Consider the following 22,489-nt stretch of genomic DNA (forward strand, 5'->3'; position numbering starts at 1 on the left):
CACACACACACACACACACACACACACACACACACACACACACACACACACGTCTTATCTCTGCTTTCTCAGCTCATGTCGCTGCTGTCAGAGAAAGTCCAGAGCCTCAGTTCTAACTCTTTCTTGTCCAGAGAGGAGACGAGCGACCATAAAGAGAAGGAGACCCGCCTCCTCTGATGTCATCTCACTTCGGACACCCCTAACGTGTATCTGTGTGTGTGTCCGTGCGTGTGTGTGTGTATGTAGGTCAGCTCCCAGTGAAACTAGGCCACTCTGCCGCCTGGACAGGCCTCACATTGTTGCAGCTCGGCCGTGACGAGAAAAGCTGAAAGCAGCAAACAAACGTTTGGATGAGAGAGGCCGACAGCTCCTACAGCCAGATCATCAGGGTGATGTCGCAGTGAAAAATGTAGAAAAAGCTCCTTCAGGCACTGCTGGGACTTGAACCCAGCAGGTCAGAGCACCTGTTTACATGCAGGTGCTCTGACCTGCGGACCTACATACCTCCTCCTTCCTGCTTTTGCTGAAGATTTCCTTCAGTTCCTTCTTACAGCTGCTTCCCTCAGGTCTCTGTAGAGCACATCATCTCCTAACCTAGCATCCTCCTCCATCACTACATCCATTAACCTCCTCCAGGTTCATGGATGTTCATCTCTAATTTTCTTAAGCTCAATGAGGATAAAACTGAAATCCTTTTTATTGGCACTAAATCCAACCTAGTGAAGGCAAACCATTTCTCACTAACTCCACAGTTTTCCCCTCACCTCAGAGCCTTGATGTCATCACAGTTCACTCTCCCATCAGTAATCTCAGCTGTTCTGCCTGTTTCCATCTACGCAACATTAACACGTCCTTCTCTTTCCACCCAGTCTGCGTCCATTCTTGTCCACGGTCTCGTTACCTCCCGCCTTGACTGTTGTAATTCTCTCTTGCACGGTCTCCCCCAAAAATCCCTCCATCAGCTTCAACTGGTTCAAAACTCTGCTGGCCCCATTATTACCAGACCCCCTCCTACCAGCACAGACCACCCGAAAGCTCTGCTCCCAGGCTGTGGAAGTTTCCACCCCCACATATAAGAAACACTGGTTCTCTCCCCCAGATTAAATCTCACCTCATGTTGAGAGCAGCCCTTCCATCAGCCTCTTTTATTAAAGTCTGATAATGAAGAGCATCTAAGTATAAAATAATGATTCCAGCTTTGGTGAGAAAACTGAACAGCCATTGATGACCTGTGATGGATGTTGAACCATATGATCACCTAGTTATAATAACATTGTTTAACCTGGTTAAAGAAGCAGCAAATATGTTAGCTTTAGCTTCTCATAGCAGGTGCTGTAGCTTAACAGGTTAATGTGCTTGCCTTGTAAACAGGAGATCCTGGATTCAAATCACAGCCGTGCATCCATGTGCTTCATGCCATTTAACTCCATCTGTGGTTTTCCTTTGACTCAGAGCAGCAAACCAGCCAAGTTTGGCATCATATTCGTGAATCACCGAGGACTAAACAGCTGACAGTCGTCCTGCTGCTTGTGTTTATTGACCCATCTTCCATTTCTCTGTCACGCCTTGATTGTCTGAACCGATTAAATCAGCAGGTTCAGTGAAGTCAGATAAGTTAAACTTTAATTTCATTGATATGAAAACACTGCTGGGATTTGAACCCAGGATCTCCTATTTACAAGGCAGATGCTTTGACCAGCTAAGCCACAGCGCCTCAGCCAGAACCCCGATTATCTGTTCTTAAAGAACTCCGATGGTCCCCCGATTGGGCCGCTGGTCTTTTTAAACAAGGTTCCTCCCTTGAATCAGTTAAGATGGTGTGTGTGTGAAAACACTGAGATTAGACTAGTCTGAGCTTCTGCAGGCTTCTGAGGTTCGGGAGGACAGAGCGAGCCGTAACGATGTCGAGCTTGTCATCTTCGCAGGACTCTGCCGTCCCAGCCCTGCACTGCTCAGAGACAAAGCAGCGAAGCTCGTCTGAGGGTAGATGTGCTCTCAGTAATGGTACACTGCATGGAGAGAAGATAATGATGGTAACCATGTATTTGTGCACCAACCACGCCATCCTTTTGGACAAAGATTGGATCAGAGCTGCAGGATGAAGCAGGGTGCTGGGTCACATCCAACAAGCTGATGGAGGATCCTCCAGCCAACTCTCACACTTCATATTCCTCCATTGATTTTTCCATCCTCCTGCTCTGTATTTGATTAATAAACTCCGGTGATACCACCACGAGCTCAGTCCCTGTGCTCAGTAACTACTGGAGGCTCTCACCTCATCACCAGTAAGAGGTTTAAAGGGGAGCTGGAACATAAATCCTGCCATGTGGGTATAGCTGCAAGGTTGCAAAATGCCCCTGATCCGCTCCACCCTGATGTTTGACAAACAGGCGTAGCGTCTCGGTGAGACGCCCTGGGTGACGGACCATTTTGGGACCATCTCATATTCTCTCTCTTACTCAAATAATATCATATAGAAATAATTAATAATATCAGTAGCATCATTTCAGCACCATGGACAGCAACAGCAGCCAGAGGTCATCCATGCTGGTCTGGAGAGCCTGAACCGACGGCAGCTGGACTTCTTCTGTCCGTGAGATGTTCACATTTAGAAACTCTTCACTTCTAAAACAGGTGAAAACCCCCCAGAGGGGGCCGTCCCCAGAGGGGGCCGTCCCCAGAGGGGGCCGTCCCCCTTGGAGGCGCTCCTGAAAATCGTTGAGCCACTGTTGATGATGTGAGACATCACATGATCAGGGCACCATCGTGAGCTCCTCTTCAACCAGGCATGGAGCACAGACAAGAGGCCCGATTGGACAGCTTCCACATATCACAGTGTGAGATACAGGAAAGGATTGCATGCAGGAGGCGCTGTGGCTCAGCTGGTTAAAGCCCCTGTCTAGTAAACAGGAGGTCCTGGGTTCAAATCCCAGCAGTGCCTGTTTGGCGTCTCACACAGCAGCTGTGTTTTTGTAGCGTTTCCTTTCAGCAGGAATCCAAAGTCTCACTTTCTAATAAATTATGATTTTACACTTGGTCTCGACTTGCAGGTCAGCATTTTATAAACACGCTCAGAATGCTAGCTTATCGTACACATCTATCAAAAAATGGTAAAAGGCTGTTGTTTTGTAGCAACCTTCCTCTGAATGCGTGCATCCCTGCAGTCACCAGGAGGACCACATACAGCCTCCCGCATGATGTCAATTGTTAGGGTCACATGAAGTCCAATGGATCTTAGCCCTGATTAAAGGGGGAAGTAATAAAGGTGTACTAAAAGGCACTGCAGGGATTTGAACCCAGGATCTCCTGTTTACGAAACAGGCGCTTTGACCAGCTAAGCCACAGCGCCTTGGGACTGAGGTTTGGGGTTTCTCTGTATTATTGCTAACTTACAATCTAAAGCACCTCGAGGTAACTGCTGCTGTGATTTGGAGATAAAAATGAAATTGAATTGGAATGTATTAAAGATCCAGAACCCCAAAGTGTCCAGGAACAGTGTCACTGTTAGCGTCTTCTTCTGTTCCCAGACTGAATTTAAAGTCAACCCCCCACCAAATAAAGTTTTTTCAAGTGTTAACCACAGGAGGGCACTTTCTGTTGGTGTGTAGAGCAACCTGAAACTTCTCAGGGATGAACTTTCAACACAAAAATACAAAAATGCGACTTGGTGTCCTCAATGGTGGCTGTCCCACAGTGTGGTTCCAAGCAGATGCCAAAGTGCTCTTACATAAAGAACTGATGACGTCACTGTGGGGCTTCATGTGGATGGTTCAAAATGCCAAATCCTGGTGATGAGGAGTGGTTTGCTTCTCTCTTTAAAACCTCACAGCTAACTCATGAGAGCAGGAACGTCTGTTTTTCTGTCTAACATCGAAACGTCTTCCAGCTCTGTGAAAAGCTCCTCTCGTGTTTTCCTCTGAGAAACTGAAGCGTGAAAGTTGAGGCCTCACCCTGCTGACGCGCTGTTTCTGTAACGTGTCCAGATTAGGTTGTGCAGACGTTTTAAAGCTGATTAAATCTTTTCCCATTTCATGGATTGTTTCGTGGAAAACCATTTCAGGATGAACGAGTGCGCGCTGACCTGTGAAAGGTGACTCACACGTGGTCGTCTCTGTGTTTGGACAGATCTCTCCAGGCAGCAAGGCGGCGCAGGGCAACCTGATGCAGGGTGATGTCATCGTCGCCATCGATGGCGTCAGCACCGAGGGGATGACTCACCTGGAGGCCCAGAACAAAATCAAGATGGCAAACTACAACCTGGCACTCACCATGTCCAAGTAAGAACCGACTCCTCCCTGCTCACACTTCCTGTCTGTAACAGCTTCCTGTTTGTCCTCCTGCTGTCTGGAGCTCAGATGTTGATGTGAAAACGTAAACCTTTTAGGCCCCACACAGGTGACAGTTACACCTGCCAGTCTCTGAGGTCACATTGATTGGTAATAACTCGTTTGGGGCGTCAGAAGATCTGAAGGTGTCTGACGGTTTTTATGATTCTGTGTTTTTTGCATTCGTTATTCACTCTGCAGAAAAACTGGTCAGATATCATAAACAAAAAGTCCTGTTGGGTTTAAAGTGGACAGGTTCTGCTCATCTGCACCTCCATATTTTATCCTCACAATCTCCTGCGACAGCTTTGCATGATTCACAGTTCAAAATAATCCTTCTTTGTGTGATATTAAGCCTCCGTGCACCGCCTCAGCTCATCGTCTGTCTGAAATGTAGTTTGTGAAGTTTCTTTTCGTTCTTTTAGTTCTTCGGGTTTTCCGGGTTAGATGTTTTGATCCTGTTGTCCTGTGTGCGATGTTGGGTTGAAGCGCACGGCCACTGCCTGGAATGAAGGTTGTGGATTTTGGGATTTCCCTCAGTCTGCTGCATCCTTTGCGCTTGGATCATTTCCTCCTTTCAGCCATTACGTTTACGTCTCTTTGTGGCATGAAGACGTCTGACAGCTGAGAGGGGAAATGAATGTTGGTCCACAAAGCGCTTCCTGCGGTCTCTCATAACCACGGAGCCTCAGGGTGATGAAGATAAGACGCTCAGCTCAGGATGAAGAGACGCCGTTTTTCTTTCCTATTGTTGTTTTAAATGTTTTGCTGGTGTGAATTCAAGCTTGTGATGTAGCGGTGGAAACAGGCCAGGAAATCATTGTTAACCCCCGCTCACCCTCGAGCTGTATCGACTGATGAGGCGGACCGCTCACAATAAACTGACTTCACTCAAGTTTTCATATCGGGGTCATTTTCCTTTTCCCACCAGAACAAAACGACCGTAACGAACCTGTGAAGAGACAGAGGGTGAGATAAAAACCTCAGAAGACCGTACACTGAAGATAACCACAACCTTATCGTCATCATAACATCCTGTTTGATTCTCTTTTATTCTAATGGGACCGAAAACATCATTTTGCTTCTTTTCTCGACCACAGGAGTCGCCCCCTGCTGCTTTCAGATGGCCCCGCCCCTCCCTGAGCCTGGTTATGGTATCTTCTGTTTAGAAGACAGATGCGTTACCCAGCTACGCCCCACTCCAACAGCACAGACATGGTGCAGAGGTCCAGTTCAAGGACTCCTGTTAGCTAAGGCAAAGCCTAGCAGGCAGCTAGCAGCTAAAGCTGCCAACATGTAGGACAGGGGTGGGGAACTCCAGGCCTCGAGGGCCGGTGTCCTGCAGGTTTTAGATCTCACCCTGGGTCAGCACACCTGAATCACATGACTAGTTCATTACCAGGCCTCTGGAGAACTTCAAGACAGGTTGAGGTCTCACACCAGCCTTCGAGGCCTGGAGTTCCCCACCCCTGATGACTTTTTTTCACCTCCTGGTGTTCCTATAGTGATCCACTGTCAGGTGAAGTCTCTGAATCTTGAATATGAACTGAGAGCTGCTGAACAGGCGACAGTGCTGAGTGGAGTAAAAGAAATTTCCCCTGACGGCGGGTCAGGCTGGAAACAGTGAGGCTGTGGTTGGCCCTGTGGCCTGCAGCAGGAAGCTTCATTACTCTTCAGAGCAGACGTTCTCTTTGTGTTCATTCTCATCGCAGCTCTCAGACCTTGTCTTTCATTTCTTGAGGCGAGCATTTGGAGCCGACTTTTTTTGGTTTTGTGCCCTTACTTTCACCTTTTCTTCCATTTGCTGCAATTTTATCCGACTTAAATTTTCCTGTTTTCTGTCGTCAGTCTGCTTTAACATCTGACCTGCTTTTATTATTTTCTCTGGAGAAATTGAAGCTTTTCCTGCTGCTGATGTTTTTTCTATAATAGCCACAAGTAAAGTGATTTGTAAAAGTCCTGCTTAGACGTTTCATCACACGGTGGTTTCAGTTTGTTTTTGATTATTAAACCTGCTGGATGGACGCTGTCCCGCTGCCGCTCTGACAGACTACACTGTTAATCTGTCAGAATGCAGATGATTGATGAAAACCAGACTTTACGGTCGTTTCTACGAGGCACAAATATTCAGAGGAACGCACGAGAATTAAAACCTTCACGTTTCATTTTCATCTTCTCTCTCTTAGATAAGCTGCCCTCCTTTCATTTCACGATGCGAGCGTCAATGCCTCTCTTTCTTTTCTCCGTGCAGGTCGAAGCGTCCGATTCCGATGGCGGCACCGAGAATGGACGCCACGATTCCCGTCGTCCCTCACCAGCAGGTAAATGAACCCATAATGCATCAAAATCATTATTTTATTCTTCAACAGGATGAATTTGCTTCACCTTTGTTTTGTCGGCATATCTGGCAGGGTACAATGATTACAGAGAAGTAACAACGCTGTAATGCACGCATACAGGTTTCCTCATACTGAAGTAACTTAGTCATTAATTTATGCATTGGATCATTTTAGTCTGCAGTGACTATTTATATTTTTAATCTTTGTCCTGTATTTGTGCAGCACTGGTTATTTTTGTCTACAGTGAAAACAACCCCCCCCCCCCCCCCCCCCCCCCACACACACACACACACACACACACACACTTTCTCCACTCTCACTCACACATACACACACACACACACAAATACACACACACACAAACACACACACACACACCAGATAAAGGTATTTTGGAGAAACGTATACGGCTGCTGCCCCCTGGTGGCTGCAGGAAAAAAATGCAAGAAAGGCCAAACTCAGCACCTCAAAAATGTTTTGTGCAAAAACAAAAATGCAGGAAAACAGGAGCAGTCATGATGAATTTCATTTCCTGTTTAAGTTAAGAGATTTCCAGCAGTGATGATAAGTGATCCAACAGATTAACTTAAAATGAAAGGAATGTATTTGGTCAGTTTATTTATTTTCACAATAATTATTTATTTTTTCTTTTTGATGATTTTCTCAGTCACTTTATGCTTTCAGGCTTTTATACTGAAAGGATTCCATGGTTAGAATAACAGCACCTTGATTAAAAAAATATATCGTCTTTTAAGCGTGTGCTCTGCTCCCTCTCCTTCCTGTCTCCTCCCCCTTCCTGACGCCTCCATCGGTGCAGGTAAACGGCCGCAGTACCTCCTCCGGGCCTGCAGAGGCAGACTCTCCCGGGGGGCGTGCGGCGGCGGTCAGCCCCGCTCAGAGGAGGCAGTATAACTCCCCCATTGGCCTGTACTCAGAGGAAACTCTTAGGGAGATGGCCGCGATGCAGGCGGGTCGACCTGCGGGGTAGGTGGAGGCGTTAGAAGCCCGGCGACATGTTTGATGAGAGGTCAAGAAGCAGAAACAGATTCAAAGATGGTTCAAAGAGGAAGAAAAATACGTTTCCTGTTTGGTGCGGTACCAGTAACTGCTGTCTCCGGTGTCTCGGTTCATACAAAATAATTCACGTGGACCCATTCTGCTCATTTCTACATTTATAGTCCTGGATTCTCGTTCAGCAGCTCTGCATGATTCACAGTTTGAAATAATCCTTCTTTATCTGATACTGGGCTTCTGCTCAGCCTATAGGTCAAGCTGTTTTAGCTCCGCCCCCTTCAAGAGGACTTTTTATACTATAGGTTCATGTTAACCTTGCAGTAATCTCAGTAACCTTTGACCTTTGACTCCAAAGAGGAGAAACATGAGTGCATCTGAACCTTCAGTGTCATAAAAGTGAAACCAAATCAGTGATGCTGTCACGTGTCCTAAAAAAAACATGTTAAACTGCAGCTCCACCCATACACACACCACACTTACTCTAAAACTTACTAATGTTCTCAATGCGGACTTGATGTTTTCATACCCTGAAAGAGGTCCACCTCTCAGATTGTACTTGGCAAGTGTTTGCAGACAAGCTGGCGTCTCCCATGCAAACTGCAGGCCACTGCAACAATGTGCATTTGCAAATATGAACAGCTGACCTGGACGCGATGGAGCTCAGATACGTGCTGTGCAGCTAAGTTACAGCTAGCTGGCTAACCTTAGATTGCTGTGTAATGTTGTCTCTATGTAAATCATGAGTTAGGCCACCTCAGCGTTAGCCTTTGACCTTATGTGGAGTTTGTGTTGTGCTGCGATGTCAGTGACTGTTTCTAAGCTGGGAGCAGAAGAGCGTCACGTCACACGTTACTTTACAGAAAAAGGTGCAATGAGCCGGCCGATCCAAACACTTCTGCATCAGCTGCAGCTGCAGTGGAGGTGTGTGTTTACAGTCACGAACACGTATAAACACACACACACACACACACACACACACACACACGGACACACGCGCGCCATTAATAATGTGATTCAGTTACTCCGTCACCGAGCCCAAACACCTGTTAGTTTGTTTGGCTGCTTTGTAAAGGTCAGGGACCCTCTGGACACACACACACACACACACACACACACACACACACACACACACACACACACACACATAATAATAATGATCCTGCTGTAATTATCATACCATATGCACATATGTCGCTGACTCTTCTTAGATGAAACTCACCATTTATGTGTTTTTTCCGCACATGTTATATTAATCATGTACAGTAGCTCGTCTCAAAGTTAACGTTGATACGTTCCTGCACTTCCATAAATAGGTTTACACTTAAGTATGCACACCCCTGGTTATTATTTCTACTAATATTACTGATAGCAATAATAATAATATCACCACTGCTGTTAATGAGAAGAGGAGCAATAAGAAGAAAAATACATCATAATCCAAAGAATTAGAATCGTAAATTAAGAAAAGGTAAACAGATAAATAACATTATGCATAATTATGTATCTGTGATGACAAGACAGAATAAGAGAAGACCAAAACAAAGAAACTTTAAAAAATGTCCAGAAGACACGTGACCCTAGCAAAGTCTGCCTCAGGCTCCATGCCCTGAAGCTGGGATCTGTGGGATCTGTGGGATCTGTGGGGCTGTGGGGCTGTGATTAAATCTTCCTCTTCACTCGCAGAGCGGACGTCACAGCAGCCAACAGAGGATGTGACCTCTGACCTCTGATGGACAGTGAATGATGCTGAATATGTTTTCTAACATCATATTCTCCTCTGTCTTCCCTCCTTTGTCCTTCCACGTGTTCGTCCTCTCTTCTGTCCCTGCTGTTGGTCAAGCAAGGTTTTCCCCCCCGCCGCTCCACCGTTAGTATCCTCTGCAGCTGAATGCATCTTGGATGTGTGTTTGTTTAAGGCATGGCGTGGGGCGATGGCGAGTGCGGTCCTGCAGCTTTACAGACTCTATTTCAAAATTATCCATGCAAACTGAAATTGCGGAACAGCTGGCTGCATGATGCATTTTGCTTTCTGTGGTTTTTTCATTATTTGGTGTTTTTCTGAGGCAACTCTACAGGAAAGTTTTCAGAATAAAAGCCTGCTAGAGTGTGAGAAGCTTCAGCCTTCAGGTTGTTTTTGTGCAGCAGTGAAGTGGACTAAATGTCAGCTGTGTTCCTGCTCTGATACGTTGGTGTTCTGGGATTAAAGGTCATGGTTTGACGCACTGCCTAAATGAGCTGCTGTGACGTTTTGCGGTGGACGCATGCGAATATTTCAAGCATGAAATTTAAAGCATCGTCAGTCGTTTCTAACCAATGTGCAGAAACCAGTTTGGGTTTTGTTGAAGTGGAAATAAGACTTTTCCTTTTTCTCTGCAGCTGTAAAGACCATCGCTCATGTTGTATTTATTACCCACAAAAAAAATGACCTAATTTTATAGGAGAGGTTTCAGCTTGTGTCCAGTGTGTCCTTTGGAAGTCCAACATTTGCAGAAAAAAGGGTTAAATTTAGTATTTTTATCAGCGTTTTGCAGCAACAATCTTTGAGGTAGATTCATCTAATGGTTCAGCATCTGCAGTGTGGCACGAATTTATTAGACGGTCACCAGAGTTCATGTGACAGCTGCTTAATCCACCTGTATGCACGAGCTCTGTTATCAGTTAGATTAACTATATAATTATGTTTGTTATCTGTGGGTTTTAAATTCTTCACCCTCATGAATGTGAAGCAGACTTGTAAATAAAATGCAGATGAAATCTATTAAATCAAAGGTTCTTTTGTTCAAATTAATTAATTAATGCTTGGTATTAACAGTTAATCCTGTGAACCTCAATCACACAAATCTAATTTATATTTAATGGAATCTGTTTTACAACATACATTTTTTACATGTAATCAAATGAATCAAAGTCGGCATAATTTTTGAGTCTGAGTGGGCGGAGAACGGATCGCTGTGGTACGCCACTCAGAGTTTTCTGTAGTCTGTCGTGATGCTGTGGGTGGGGTTTCCACCTGAAATGGAGGTTCTGTTGGAAACATTCAGCTTTAGCCTGAAAACTTTAGCCTCACTAGTCCGTCTGCTGTGAGCATGACAAACCCATCACCTTCACCCACACGCCTCACCTCCGTCCCTCCATCGCCTCCTTTATCTCCACCTTTTCCCCTCCTCTTCCCCACCCGACAGTGCTGGCTTCAATCCCAGCGTGCTGATGGACTCCGCCCTCTCCACCAGCAAGCCCATTGAAGTAAAAGGCCCCGGCGGTAAGGCCACCATCATCCACGCCCAGTACAACACGCCCATCAGTATGTATTCACAGGACTCCATCATGGACGCCATCGCGGGACAAACACAGACCAAGGGCCACGACGCTGGGTATGAACACCACCTCCTCCTCCCTCTCCACGTCCTCCTTCCCTCTTTCTACGTTGACTTTATCTCTAATTCTTCCTCCTGACATCCTCATCTTCCTCTTCTGTACCCACGTGCACCCCTCAACCCTGCCACCAGTTTTTTACACTTTCAGCATCAAAAGCCACAACACCACCTGGGTAATGACTAACACAGTTACTATCAGTCCTGCTGAGGGCTGATCATCCATATTTGTAGTTTTCTAACACGTGGATGTGTTGCAGGCAGCAGCGTTCAGTTTACAGGCTGATGCTTCGAGTACTCAACCCACAGATATTTCTTGATGAGAAATCACTTTTCATTTGTTGTTTTTGTCTTTTTCCCTTCGTCGCCTCTTCCTCCCTTTTCTTCTCTTTACTCTATTTAAGTGTCCTCCACCTGTCCTCTCCTTTCTGTCCGTCCTCTTTGGTCTCAGCCCGCTTCACGTCCGGCTCATCGCTGACACTGGTGGTGATGATTTTGGTGCTGCAATATTGTGCTGCCTGTTTGTGCACATGTGGGGAGAGGGTGACTTCTTCTGTGGTGGCTTCGAGGAACTGCTAAGGTTTCCGTGATATCAGAAAGCAGAATTTTTGGTTCGGGCTGCTCTGGGATCCTGTTTTTTTGTGCGTTGTGTGTTGTGTGGCTGAAGCCTCGGGTGTGCTGTGGGAGTCGGTCCGTATGAGGTGGACCAGTCCGAGTCAAATGTCCCCCAGAGAGACGTTCCCTCTGTCTGAGCAGGTCATCCCAATTTCTTCGCTCATGATCACGTTTGACCCTGTTACCTATCGTCTTGTTGCCGAATGCATTTCCAGCTCAGTCGCACTGATTTGTCAGAAACTGCTGATAACGTCATGTTACTGCTGTGTTTTTGGTGGTGTCTTCCTCGCCTGCTCTTCCTCTGAGATGTAGCGCTGTCGCTGTGTACTGTCCCCCTCCAAAGGTCTCCATGCCCATTCTTTATTTCAGCCTCTTTCATTTTAGACCCCGATAAAGCCGCTCTTATTGAAATATAAGCCTGAATAAAACTACTCATCTGTACAGGAGGGGGCATCTCTGGAAAACCAATTACAGTCCAGTATGATATCCTCCTCCTCCCTCACCGTGCGTCCTTCACTGAGAGCCAGTAAAAGCTTTGGTTCCCCTGAGTTGTGTTAAAGCTTTGAAAGATCAAACATCAAACACAAGACAGAAACATGACACGTGTCACCAGAACCAGCCGACAGGCTGCAGTCCTGCAGGGCGGAGCCAAATACAGGTGCACTGCAGGTAGAGGGGGCTTAAAGAACAACAAAAGATTTCAAGCTACTAAAAAAAACCTCAGAAAGATGGAAAACAACACAATGGTGTCATTAATAGTTTTTAATGTTAGCATCTGTAACCACAAAGAGACCCGAACATCCACACAAAGATTAAAAGACTGAAAACAGCCTGAAAGAGAAGAAACTGACTTCACAGCACAAACTGGTGGATGTTCAGAAAAATGACCAAAGCTGCAAAAACCCTGCCGAGGTTTCCGTTTATAAGAGAGAGCCAATCAGAAGCAAGCAGGCAGAACAGCTGGTGTCAAACAGGATGAGCTGCTGCGAGGTGCAGGACAAGACAAAGAACATAAATAAGGAAGTAGAAATGAGCAGAAAGGTTCAGGTCTGCCTGGGCTGGACAAAAAAAGAGACAGAAAAACAGATGGAATAAAGTCACAAAGATGCACAAATTAAACACGCGAGATACACAAAGAGACTCAAAGCTGAATGTTCTGAGCCTCTTTCTGTGTTTTATCTCCGTTTGTTCCTTTTTCTAACAAACCGTCCTCAGACATGCGAGTCCGGCTTCCTCTTGGCTCCATCGAACGCCTTCAATAACGTTTTGTTCGTGTGACCTTTGAAATATCAGATATTTAATTCCAGGGTTAGAAGGACGTCAAAACAGGGAAAACTTGTTTCCGTTCACTGCTGGGCCCACAGCTCGTGCTTCACTGTCTCTTTATTTTTCACTTGCTTTGGTCGTGGGCGACGCGGCGCCCCCTGTCTGTGGTCCCAGTTCTGTCCCAGTCATGGACCGCCTCGTGGACAGCGCCTCGCTGGTCTATCAGGCCGTCCAGAGCACAGAGAAGGACCCGGAGCTGAGCGAATGGAGCCGCCGCAGCACCAACGTGCAGTCCAAGTCCTTCCAGGTCCTGGCCCACATGACCGGCACCGAGTCCTGTAAGTGTCCTCTTCCTCCTCTTCCTCCTCTTCCTCTTCCCCGTATTGTCCTCAATTATTTAAAACAGCAAATAAAAGCAAGAACAGACTCATGTATGTTTCCATACAAACAAAGGTGTGTAATTAGAGTAAACGATTACCTGTGGGAATGATTTTAAAGTTAAATCTGATCATCAGGTGCTCAGTGTCGCCCCCTCTCCTCTGTTTCTGTTACAGCGCTCACTGAAGAGGAGGCGGCGGCTGTGAAGAGGAGCAGGTAGGCAGCAGAGCTCCAGTAGTCAGCTGCTGACCCCCTCACCTGTAGTCTCGACCTCATCTGCCCCGGACATGAGAACACCTGCACAGGCGGTCTCTGTTTGAGGCTCTGATATATACGTAAACGTGATGTGATTGGTTGGTGTCTGAAGCCTTTTGAATCTGCTCACGTGTAATGAGCTCATGTGACCAGCAGGAGGGGACACCGGACTGTGTGTGTGTGTGTGTGTACCTGTTTAGACGTCCTTGTGGGGACAGTGTTCGTCCTCACGGGTTTGAAGGCATTTTTGAGGCTCATAGTGTGGGTTTAGTCTCAGGGGTACAGTTAAGTTATGGCTGGGGTTCATTTTTGGTTGAGGTGAGCAGCTAGGGATTCTGTCAAATAGATGTCCTCACTGAGATATCAAAACGAGAATGTGTGTGTGTATTTGCTCAGAGGAAACATCATTTAAAAAATTGGTGGGGCACCTCTTTAAGCGCCGGTCGCAGGGTTCTGTTAAAGCAAGCCTCACCATCCAGACTGATTCAACTGCATGACACCACGCAGACACCAAAGAGTCCTCAGATGTGCTGAAAGGTTTCGATTACTGCCAAGGGACCACGAGGGACTCCCCTCCTCTTTGGTCCTTTATTTATTGATTACTGGTAACTGGTGTTGATTGGTTAAAGAGAGAAAATCAGTGTGCAGAGGAGAGTCATCCTCCAGCTCTTTATTGTCACGTTTAGCCGAGGCAGAAAAAACTGAAAGTCAAGCAAAAACCGCAAACGTGACAAAGCAGACTTTTTACTCTCAGCCTGTGTGACGTCATACAGTCAAACTAAAGTATGCAGCCTGCAGGTACTCGACACTCTGCAGGACTCTGCAGACATCAGGTTATCAATAGGCGGTGAAGCTCACAGCTCGCAGTTAAAATCTCCACATTTCACCTGCAGAAACATGAACAGCTGAGACTGTCAGGTTTGGAGCATGCCCAGTTTAAACAGGCTGCTGTGACTTAGCATGTGCAAATAAGTGTCTGTGTTTAAGAGTTTTAGGTCTAATGCTGGTTTCAGGGATCAGGTGCCTCAGACGGCAGACACATGGCTACTTATATCTCAGTTACACCACCTTAAACCTTCCGTGGCTCAGAAGTCCTAAACAGGGCTTTATGTGGCCGAGGACGGTCTAAGAGTCCGCGCTGTCAGACAAGCCAGGTGTGGTGAGCTGCAGGTGAGGGCTGGGCCGAACGTCCGCTGACGACCTCTGAAGGTGTCACTGCCCTCAGTCTGTTTTCCATGACTTCCTGTTTCCCCAGCGGCTCGTCTGAAATCTCATCACAGCCGAGTCTCCGAGAGGACGAGCAAACCTTTCAACCCCGCCCCACCCGTACAGCCCGTCCCAGCTCTGATGGATGGAGCTTTCTATTCTCCGTGCACTTATTTAATCAACCCTCCATTATGCACCATCGATCTCTGCCCCCTAATTTGGACTGAAATACAACCTCCTCCCCCTCAAAGCTCCGGCTCCCCTCTGTCCTTCGTCAGAGTCCATACGCCATCCAATGACTCACCGTGAATCAATAGGAGCAGAGGTCAAGCTTTTATCCGCCAATAAAGAGACTGTGTGCTTTTTTTCTCTTTAGCTGTAAGTCATCAAGGAGGAAGCAGCTGGATTAGACTCACAGGGCTGAGCTGGAAGCCTCAAAGCAGAGAAGCAAAGACACAGAAAGAAATTTTTCACTGCAAAATCCAGCTTCATGATCCCGATCATGCTGGGAAATGTAAAAATCTATCAGTTAAAGGTGGTTTATTCTGCTTATCTCAGGATCTGTGTTCTTATTCTGGCACAAGTTTTAATTATTTCTTATTTATCTGAATGGCTTTGTGCAGCAAAGTCCTCAGCCTGAAACAAGGAGCTGGTGTCCGTACACCTCTAATGTAGAATGACTAGTGCTGACTGGCTCTGACTAACAAACACATGTTGGTTGGCTAAATATAAAATCCTTTGTCTTATTCCTCTGTCCATGGAAAGAAAAACTGAGTAGAAGCAAATAAATTAGCTTTTTAAAAGCCTTTCTGAAGTAGCTTTGCATGTTTCACAAATCAAAATAATCTATCGTGTGCAGGAAAACACTCTCAGAATAAAAGTTTGTCCTACGATGTCTCTCTGTTCCTTTAAAGCAGAGCTAATCTGTTAAATAGAAGCTCTGCAGCTTTGCATGAGTCACAGTTCATCCTGCGTCTGAAACAAGCTGTTTTAGCTCCTCCTCCTGCATTTAGGCCAAGTTTGGTGGGTGTGGCTTTGGCATCTGCGATGACTATATTAGGAATATCCACCCTCTATGACATCATCCAGATCCAAGAGTAAAAAACTGAGATAATCAGAGTGTTTAAATCCACCTGGGCTTACGCTGACTTCTTTTCATGCAGGTCTGTGCAGCTTAAACAGCTTCATCGATGATTATAAGAGACACAGTGACAAGGTTGCAAAGAGTGCAAGGAGGAAGAAAATCAAGGGGTTAAGAGCTGAGATCAGCCATGACATCAGCACACGACGGGACACGGGGAATAAAACAGAGTTCAGTAAAATAAAATAAAAACCTGGACAAAGGGTCTGTTTGCTCAGCAGGAAATAATAATCACCTCTTGGCTCTCCAAAGCTTTGCTGTGTGCTGATGTGATTTTTTTAAGGATATATGCTCCCAGAGTTTCAGTGTTGCATTCACGTGCTGAAGGCAGAGTCTGACATGTGGGTTTCATCTGCTTGTTTTTCGGCTTTTTGTTGTTTCTTCATTTGCTGGAGTTACACTGAACTAAATCCACATAGTTGTCATGCTTCAGAGCCATTACTGTCTTTCAGGAACCACATCTGAGTGATCGTGTCAGAGTTTCCTCTGGTTTGATCTCTGTGCTTTGTACAAATGTTTTTGCAGAATAGAAAAAAAACTTTTTGACATTTGATCCAATGTTTCTGAGACCAAAGCAGCGAGGTGACGTCATCCTGTCGGCTGTCTTTAAGCTGTCTGGCAGTTTCCTGAAGGATCTTCTGTCTGTGGCGTTGTTGGTCTGGTGAAGGCGATGGAGTTTCTTATTTTTGGGTCTTTGGGTCCTGATTTGATTATTGATTATTTGTTAGACAGAAAGAAAAAGGTTGATGGTCAATCCGAGTCACACCTGAGTAACATCAGGGGGGAGAGAGCGGGGGTCAGGATGGGGACATAGCGTCTCAGTTTGGATGACCTCTGCTGCTGTTGTCTCTATGCCCGCAGCCTGAAGAGACAGCCTGCCGCTGGTTTCGGCCTCCAGTACAGAGCTGCAGTCTCCAGGTACAAACCCCTGCGGGCAGGTGCGCTCGCGGCCGTGGGCTTCACAGCACTCAGTAACACAGCAGCTGCTTTTAAACGGAGGCTTCTTCAGCTAAAACTCCTGGCGGCACACAAGTGGATTGTTAGGGTTTTGTGCACGGGTGGTGTTTGAACCCATAACTCTGGCAGTTCTGTCCGGATCATGTAACACCTGAGTAACAGTCAGTAACCTCACCATCGTTTCATCAGCTGAATAACAGGCTGAGTCTCTGCTAACGCCCTCTGAAGGAAGGACCTTTAAGCTTTTGTTGCTGTTTGTTAATGAAGCTGAATTCAGTTTTGGTTTGAAGCCCTCTACCCTAACACTAACCTTGTTTACATCAGGTAAGTCTGATACAGCTAACCTGCTGCTAAACACCCAGACCTGAGACTGATACCCCCAGAAAGAAAAACTGCAGGTTTACACCCCAAAACCTGTCAACACTTCTTGAAAGAGGACCCTTTGTGCTTCTGTCCTGCTCAACATTTTATTCTTTCTCTCAAACAAGCTGTTGATGCTAGTTTCTATATGCTTGTTGTCTGTGACAATATTATATTGGCACATCCAGAGAGTGTAAAAACATCATAAACATTCGAATCACTCCAAAGCCCAACTTTTTTCTCACAAATTAAATTTTTGATTCATAAAACAGTGCAGCAGCCTGGCTGTAATCACTGTTTACTGCAACTTATCTATATTCAGATGACGATTCACAGTTAGAACCAGTTTAAGAGCATTTTTGACTCAGTCCAGGATGCAACCAAACCTGAATGTGGTCTGTAGAGGTTTCTGTTTAAAAACAGTGAGTATCTGCACCTCAGGGGATGCTTGGAAGCCTAGACTAACCCTAACCGCCATATTCACAAAAATTAGAAGAAAGGTTAGTTAAACAGTTTAGAGAGAAATTTAAAACCAGCAGAAACAGTTACCTAAACCCGAAAAGCACATGGTTAACACTAAAATCGGCAAAACTGCTGAAAGAGTTCAACGTTATGGGTCATTTTTTAGCTGAAAATTCATAAATATATAAAAAAGTGAAAATAGTTAAATGTGCTCTAGAAAAGCTAGCTAGAAATTAAATTGATTGCTGAAATGCAGTTCAAATTAATAGCTCCACTGATGGAGCTATTAAGTTTTAAAAAGTTTTTAAAAGCGTTTCTGATCCACTCTAATCACATGGATAAATGACTACATAATATAAATACTACATGTATATAGTATTTGTTTGACTCTAAGCTCTGCAGAAGATTTCCTATGTACCCAGCTCTACTGTGTGTGTAACAACAGCAAAACTTTATCTTTATCTTAAATATCTGATATAGCTAATGAAATGCACGAACATGTAAGCATGTCAAAGACATCAATAATATCAGCTAAAACTTCATTCAATGTTGGAATATTTATCAAAGTAAATCTAGTGAATTCCACATATATTAGATGGAAACTGCTAGAAGAAAGCATTAAATTCTTAATAACACAGTGTTACAGCCTAAAAGTCAGACACAACAATGAAAAACGCATCTTTCAGGATCTTTACACCCATTGATGAGATTACAATTTGAGTCAGTGTTGATGACTAACTTAGCTTGTGGTTCGAAACATGCTTAGCTTAGTTAAAGTTTTTTGAGTACGACCTGAAGTAGTTAATACCATAACTACCACTGAGGCTAACTACTTGAGGCTCACTATGACTAAAAATCCCGGACGAGCCCCCAAGTACAAAACTGAACCTGATGACAGAACCATTTGGAAATCATTCTAAATAGGTAATAATGACATTTCTTTCCCTCTCCAGCCAGTACGGTGCACATCCTACCATGCAGCCGGCGCCACAAGTTCCACACCCACAGCAGTACCAGCCAATACCACAGCAATACCAACATGCACCTATGCAGCAAGCTCCACAAGCTCGGCCCCCACAGCAGTATCAACCAATGCCACAGCAGTACCAACAACCACCCACACAGCAGGCTCCACCCACTCAACAGAGCTCAATTCAGATCCCTGTTGGCTCCGCCCCCCCTAAGGTAGTCAGTACTGCCTGCATCTACCCTTCACAGCCAGGTGAGTTTCTGTTTTGTTTATATTAACTTGCACATATAATATTTATATGCACATATTTATACTTCTTCCACCCACAGCACCACCTATGGCTCCAGCTGCAGTGCCACCGCAGCACCGCCCTCCAGCCGCCGCCCCGGCCCCGCTTCTGGCTGCTCCAGCATCCTCCAACAGACCCCCGTGGGTGACCGACTCAAACTTCGCTGATAAGTTCGACCCCGGCAAGACCACCTCCGGCACCATCAAGGTGCAGCCACTGCCCCAGGCCGCCCCTCCCCCACCAGCGTACATCCCTAACCCCTCCCCTGCTGGGCATGCAGCTCCCAGCCCCGCCCCCATCACCCCCAGCCCTGGACCCATGACCTCTAGCCCCGCCCCCTTTCCACCTGTGGCCAGAGGCGTGGCCCAAAGAGCGGAGAGGTTTGCAGCCAGCAGTCGCACGCCTCTATGCGGGGCCTGCAACAGCGTCATCAGGTAACGCACTGACACACTTCTGGAGCCTCAAGTGGAGATCAGAGGAACTGCAGCTGTTGGTGCTTTATTATTTTGCTCCTGAGGTTCCTCCTTTGGGTTAAAACGAGTGACGTTAATGAAACGATGTCACTTTAAGGGCAAATTAAAATCAAATTACTTAAAATGCTGCTTCTGTTGTTGCAGGGGTCCATTCCTGGTGGCCCTCGGCCGGTCCTGGCACCCCGAGGAGTTTAACTGTCACTACTGCCACATGTCTCTGGCTGACGTCAGCTTCGTGGAGGAACAGAACAACGTGTACTGTGAGAACTGCTACGAGGAGTTTTTCGCCCCGACCTGCGCTCGCTGCAACACCAAGATCATGGGGGTGAGAAATTTTCAGACACCATTTCTGATTTTATTTTCCTTTATTTAATGTTATAAAACCATAAGTTTTGCACTGAAATGCCACCCATATGTGACACTAGAGGCTGATTAGACCTTATTAAATCTTGTCACGCTGTATGTCGCAGGAAGTGATGCACGCCCTACGGCAGACATGGCACACCACCTGCTTTGTGTGCGCTGCCTGTGGGAAAGCCTTTGGAAACAGCCTCTTCCACATGGAGGACGGAGAGCCGTACTGCGAGAAAGGTATGCCGACACCACGCCTTCATCACAGCTGCGAGAAAAGCTGCACAGACATCAGGCAGACGCAAAAAACTGTCACATGCATCACGCTCAGAGAAGGAACTGCTAATCAGAGTCTCAGTGCAGCCCCTCAATTTTAACTCCTCTTTCTTTTGATTGGCCCTGCCCCCACAAACAACAAGTGTGTGGAGCTTCTGTGTGCCCTGTGTGACATCAAAAAGATCCAAGAGTAGAACAAAGTGTGTGAAACAGATTAACAGGGATTACGTACTTCATGATTCACTGTTTTTGGACTCACGGCTGCCATCTTCAACACTTCCTATCTCTGTGTCGCTCAGATTACATCGCACTGTTCAGCACTAAGTGTCATGGGTGCGACTTCCCAGTGGAAGCTGGCGATAAGTTCATCGAGGCTCTGGGTCACACCTGGCACGATACCTGCTTTGTTTGTGCGGTAAGGACCACGAGCAGCTGGGTCTGAGGGGGTCCGGTTGTTTAAATCTTCGATGCAGGGGAGCAGAGGTCAGTTTGAAGTTTTTCACCCCGGTTTTCTCGTCTGCAGGTCTGCCACGTGAACCTCGAGGGTCAGCCCTTCTACTCAAAGAAAGATAAACCTCTGTGCAAGAAGCACGCTCATGCCATCAACGTGTAAACCCGCCGGATCACGCCTCATCATCACCACCAACATGTGTGGAAACGCTGGGTTTTTCTTTTTTTTGTGCAAATTTCAAATTTCTGCTGCCTGATGATTCTGCTTCAGATCCATCCGACCCGTCGCATCACGTACTGTGGTTTATTTTTCTACCAGAAAAAGTGTGTGTGTGTGTGAGAGACTGCTGAGCTGCAGAAATACAGGTGACTGTAGGGAGTCTGCAAGGTGCCAAATTAAATATTATATTTTTTAGTGTTTAATAATAATAATCAAACTTATAACAACAAAAATATTAAACTGGCTAAGCTATGCAATAAGGATTAAATAGATATTTAAGTAAGTCTAAATAATAATATTATAATATGAGGAAGAAATTCTTTCTAATAAATATCAAAAACAGAGTGTATGAAGTATGTTTATTTTTCTCTTAAACACGGGGTTAAAGTAGTGGGATATTTAGGGTTAAGAGGGTTAAGAGAGTTTTTTTTTATTATTTTGATAAAGTTATTATTTTTATGAAAAAAAATGTCAGAAATAAAAATTATTATAAAGTTTTATTAGTACTTTTTTTTGGCTTGGTTTGTAGTGTTTAAAATGTCAAGTTAACTTGTGAATTATTTCATATGAATGAAATTACAAATTTATTATAATTAAACTTTTTAGAGTGGCACTCTCTGGACTCCGTATAGCGGATATTGTTCTCACCATTTTTGGACTATTTTTGGTAATGTGCCTCTGTTGACTGTTTGAATGCGACTTTAATATTTTTATTTCCCTTTTAGACTAAAATAAAATTATATGAAAGTTTTTATGAGGCAATACGAAGTGAAACAACAGACTGCAGAGAAGCTGAAAAATCTATAAACAGCAGCAAATTGGAGATAAAAAAGACTGAAAAGTGTTTCTGGCGTTGCAACCTGTCGTCACTACTCCGACTCTGGGGGCATGAACACACGACAGGTGACACGTTTCTGTGGCCCCGCCTGAGCAGGTGAACCTCCAGATGTTTTAAATGTGAAAACCGCATCTAAACGCACAGAGATACTGTGTGAGTGACGGAGTCTAGATAAACTGGAAACGTTAAACTGACCACAGAAGCTGTTGGGCTCCAAGTGCAGGTGTGCTTCTGCTCTCACGCCGCACTAAGGTGCATTTGGACTTGTTTGTTCAGGTGAACCTGCTCAGGTGAGACAGCTCTTCGACTTCACGTGCTTCGGGGGGAGAAATAACCTTGAATTTCATATTTATTCGACAGTGTGATCTTTATTGAGACGCTAGTATATCGTCACTGCTGCGTGCAAATGATTAGTTATTTGATTCATGTTTGTTTCAGAGCGTTTGGCATCACGTGGTTAAGTTTGAGTACTGATTTCATGATGATTTATGTGTGTGTGTGTGTTTTAACTACACTGTAAATGTGATGACCTTAGTCTGACTGTTAACAACACAATGGCTCCGCTAGGGATGGGTATCGTTTAGGTTTTATCCGATACCGGTGCCAAATCGGTACTTTTGAAACGGTGCCGGTGCTTAAACGGTGCTCAAACCGGTGCTTAAAGAATGGAGAACACAAAATTGGTCCAAAAACCTCTCATGTTCAGCTGTTTTTTGTAAAAAGATAACAATGTTAGCCTTTTCTGCAGCTATGGGGCATATATGGTATCACTCTTGGCTGGAAGCAGTGCTTAAACAATGGAAAAAACACAAACTTTGTCCAAAAACCTCTCATGTTTAACTGTTTTCCACTTTTTCTTTGGTCATTTTAGCCTTTTTGGCCAGGGTGAAGGGAGTATCTGCCATCAAACAAGAAGACAGCCGCATGTAGCTA

General features: G+C 45.4%; 1 protein-coding gene and 3 non-coding genes across 6 annotated transcripts in view; 2 read left to right on the top strand and 2 right to left on the bottom strand.

Moving 5' to 3' along the window:
- Positions 1-22,231, top strand: part of LOC102301710 (LIM domain-binding protein 3) — a 31,953-nt gene extending 9,722 nt beyond the window's left edge. Inside the window, exons 3-13 of one of the 3 annotated variants that reach the window (XM_042213597.1) lie at positions 4,126-4,277; positions 6,577-6,646; positions 7,482-7,648; positions 13,105-13,268; positions 13,485-13,524; positions 18,643-18,911; positions 18,989-19,382; positions 19,566-19,746; positions 19,892-20,012; positions 20,348-20,463; positions 20,572-22,231. In XM_042213597.1, coding sequence (XP_042069531.1) covers positions 4,126-4,277; positions 6,577-6,646; positions 7,482-7,648; positions 13,105-13,268; positions 13,485-13,524; positions 18,643-18,911; positions 18,989-19,382; positions 19,566-19,746; positions 19,892-20,012; positions 20,348-20,463; positions 20,572-20,661 — 1,764 coding nt within the window. In that variant the 3' untranslated portion in view covers positions 20,662-22,231. Of the gene's footprint in view, positions 1-4,125; positions 4,278-6,576; positions 6,647-7,481; positions 7,649-9,522; positions 9,546-10,860; positions 11,050-13,104; positions 13,269-13,484; positions 13,525-16,771; positions 16,829-18,642; positions 18,912-18,988; positions 19,383-19,565; positions 19,747-19,891; positions 20,013-20,347; positions 20,464-20,571 lie in introns of all 3 variants that reach the window. The other 2 variants (XM_005945829.3, XM_005945830.3) reach the window with 2 other exon arrangements.
- On the bottom strand, positions 1,641-1,714 carry trnat-ugu. Its single transcript has one exon. It is a non-coding gene; the product is annotated as a tRNA-Thr (tRNA).
- On the top strand, positions 2,868-2,941 carry trnat-agu. The gene has a single exon. It is a non-coding gene; the product is annotated as a tRNA-Thr (tRNA).
- Positions 3,276-3,349, bottom strand: trnat-cgu. The gene has a single exon. It is a non-coding gene; the product is annotated as a tRNA-Thr (tRNA).
- Positions 22,232-22,489: the final 258 nt, after the last annotated feature.

This window comes from Haplochromis burtoni, unplaced genomic scaffold (genome assembly GCF_018398535.1).
Source record: "Haplochromis burtoni strain Fernald_Lab_line unplaced genomic scaffold, NCSU_Asbu1 Contig_459, whole genome shotgun sequence".
NCBI lineage: Eukaryota > Metazoa > Chordata > Actinopteri > Cichliformes > Cichlidae > Haplochromis > Haplochromis burtoni.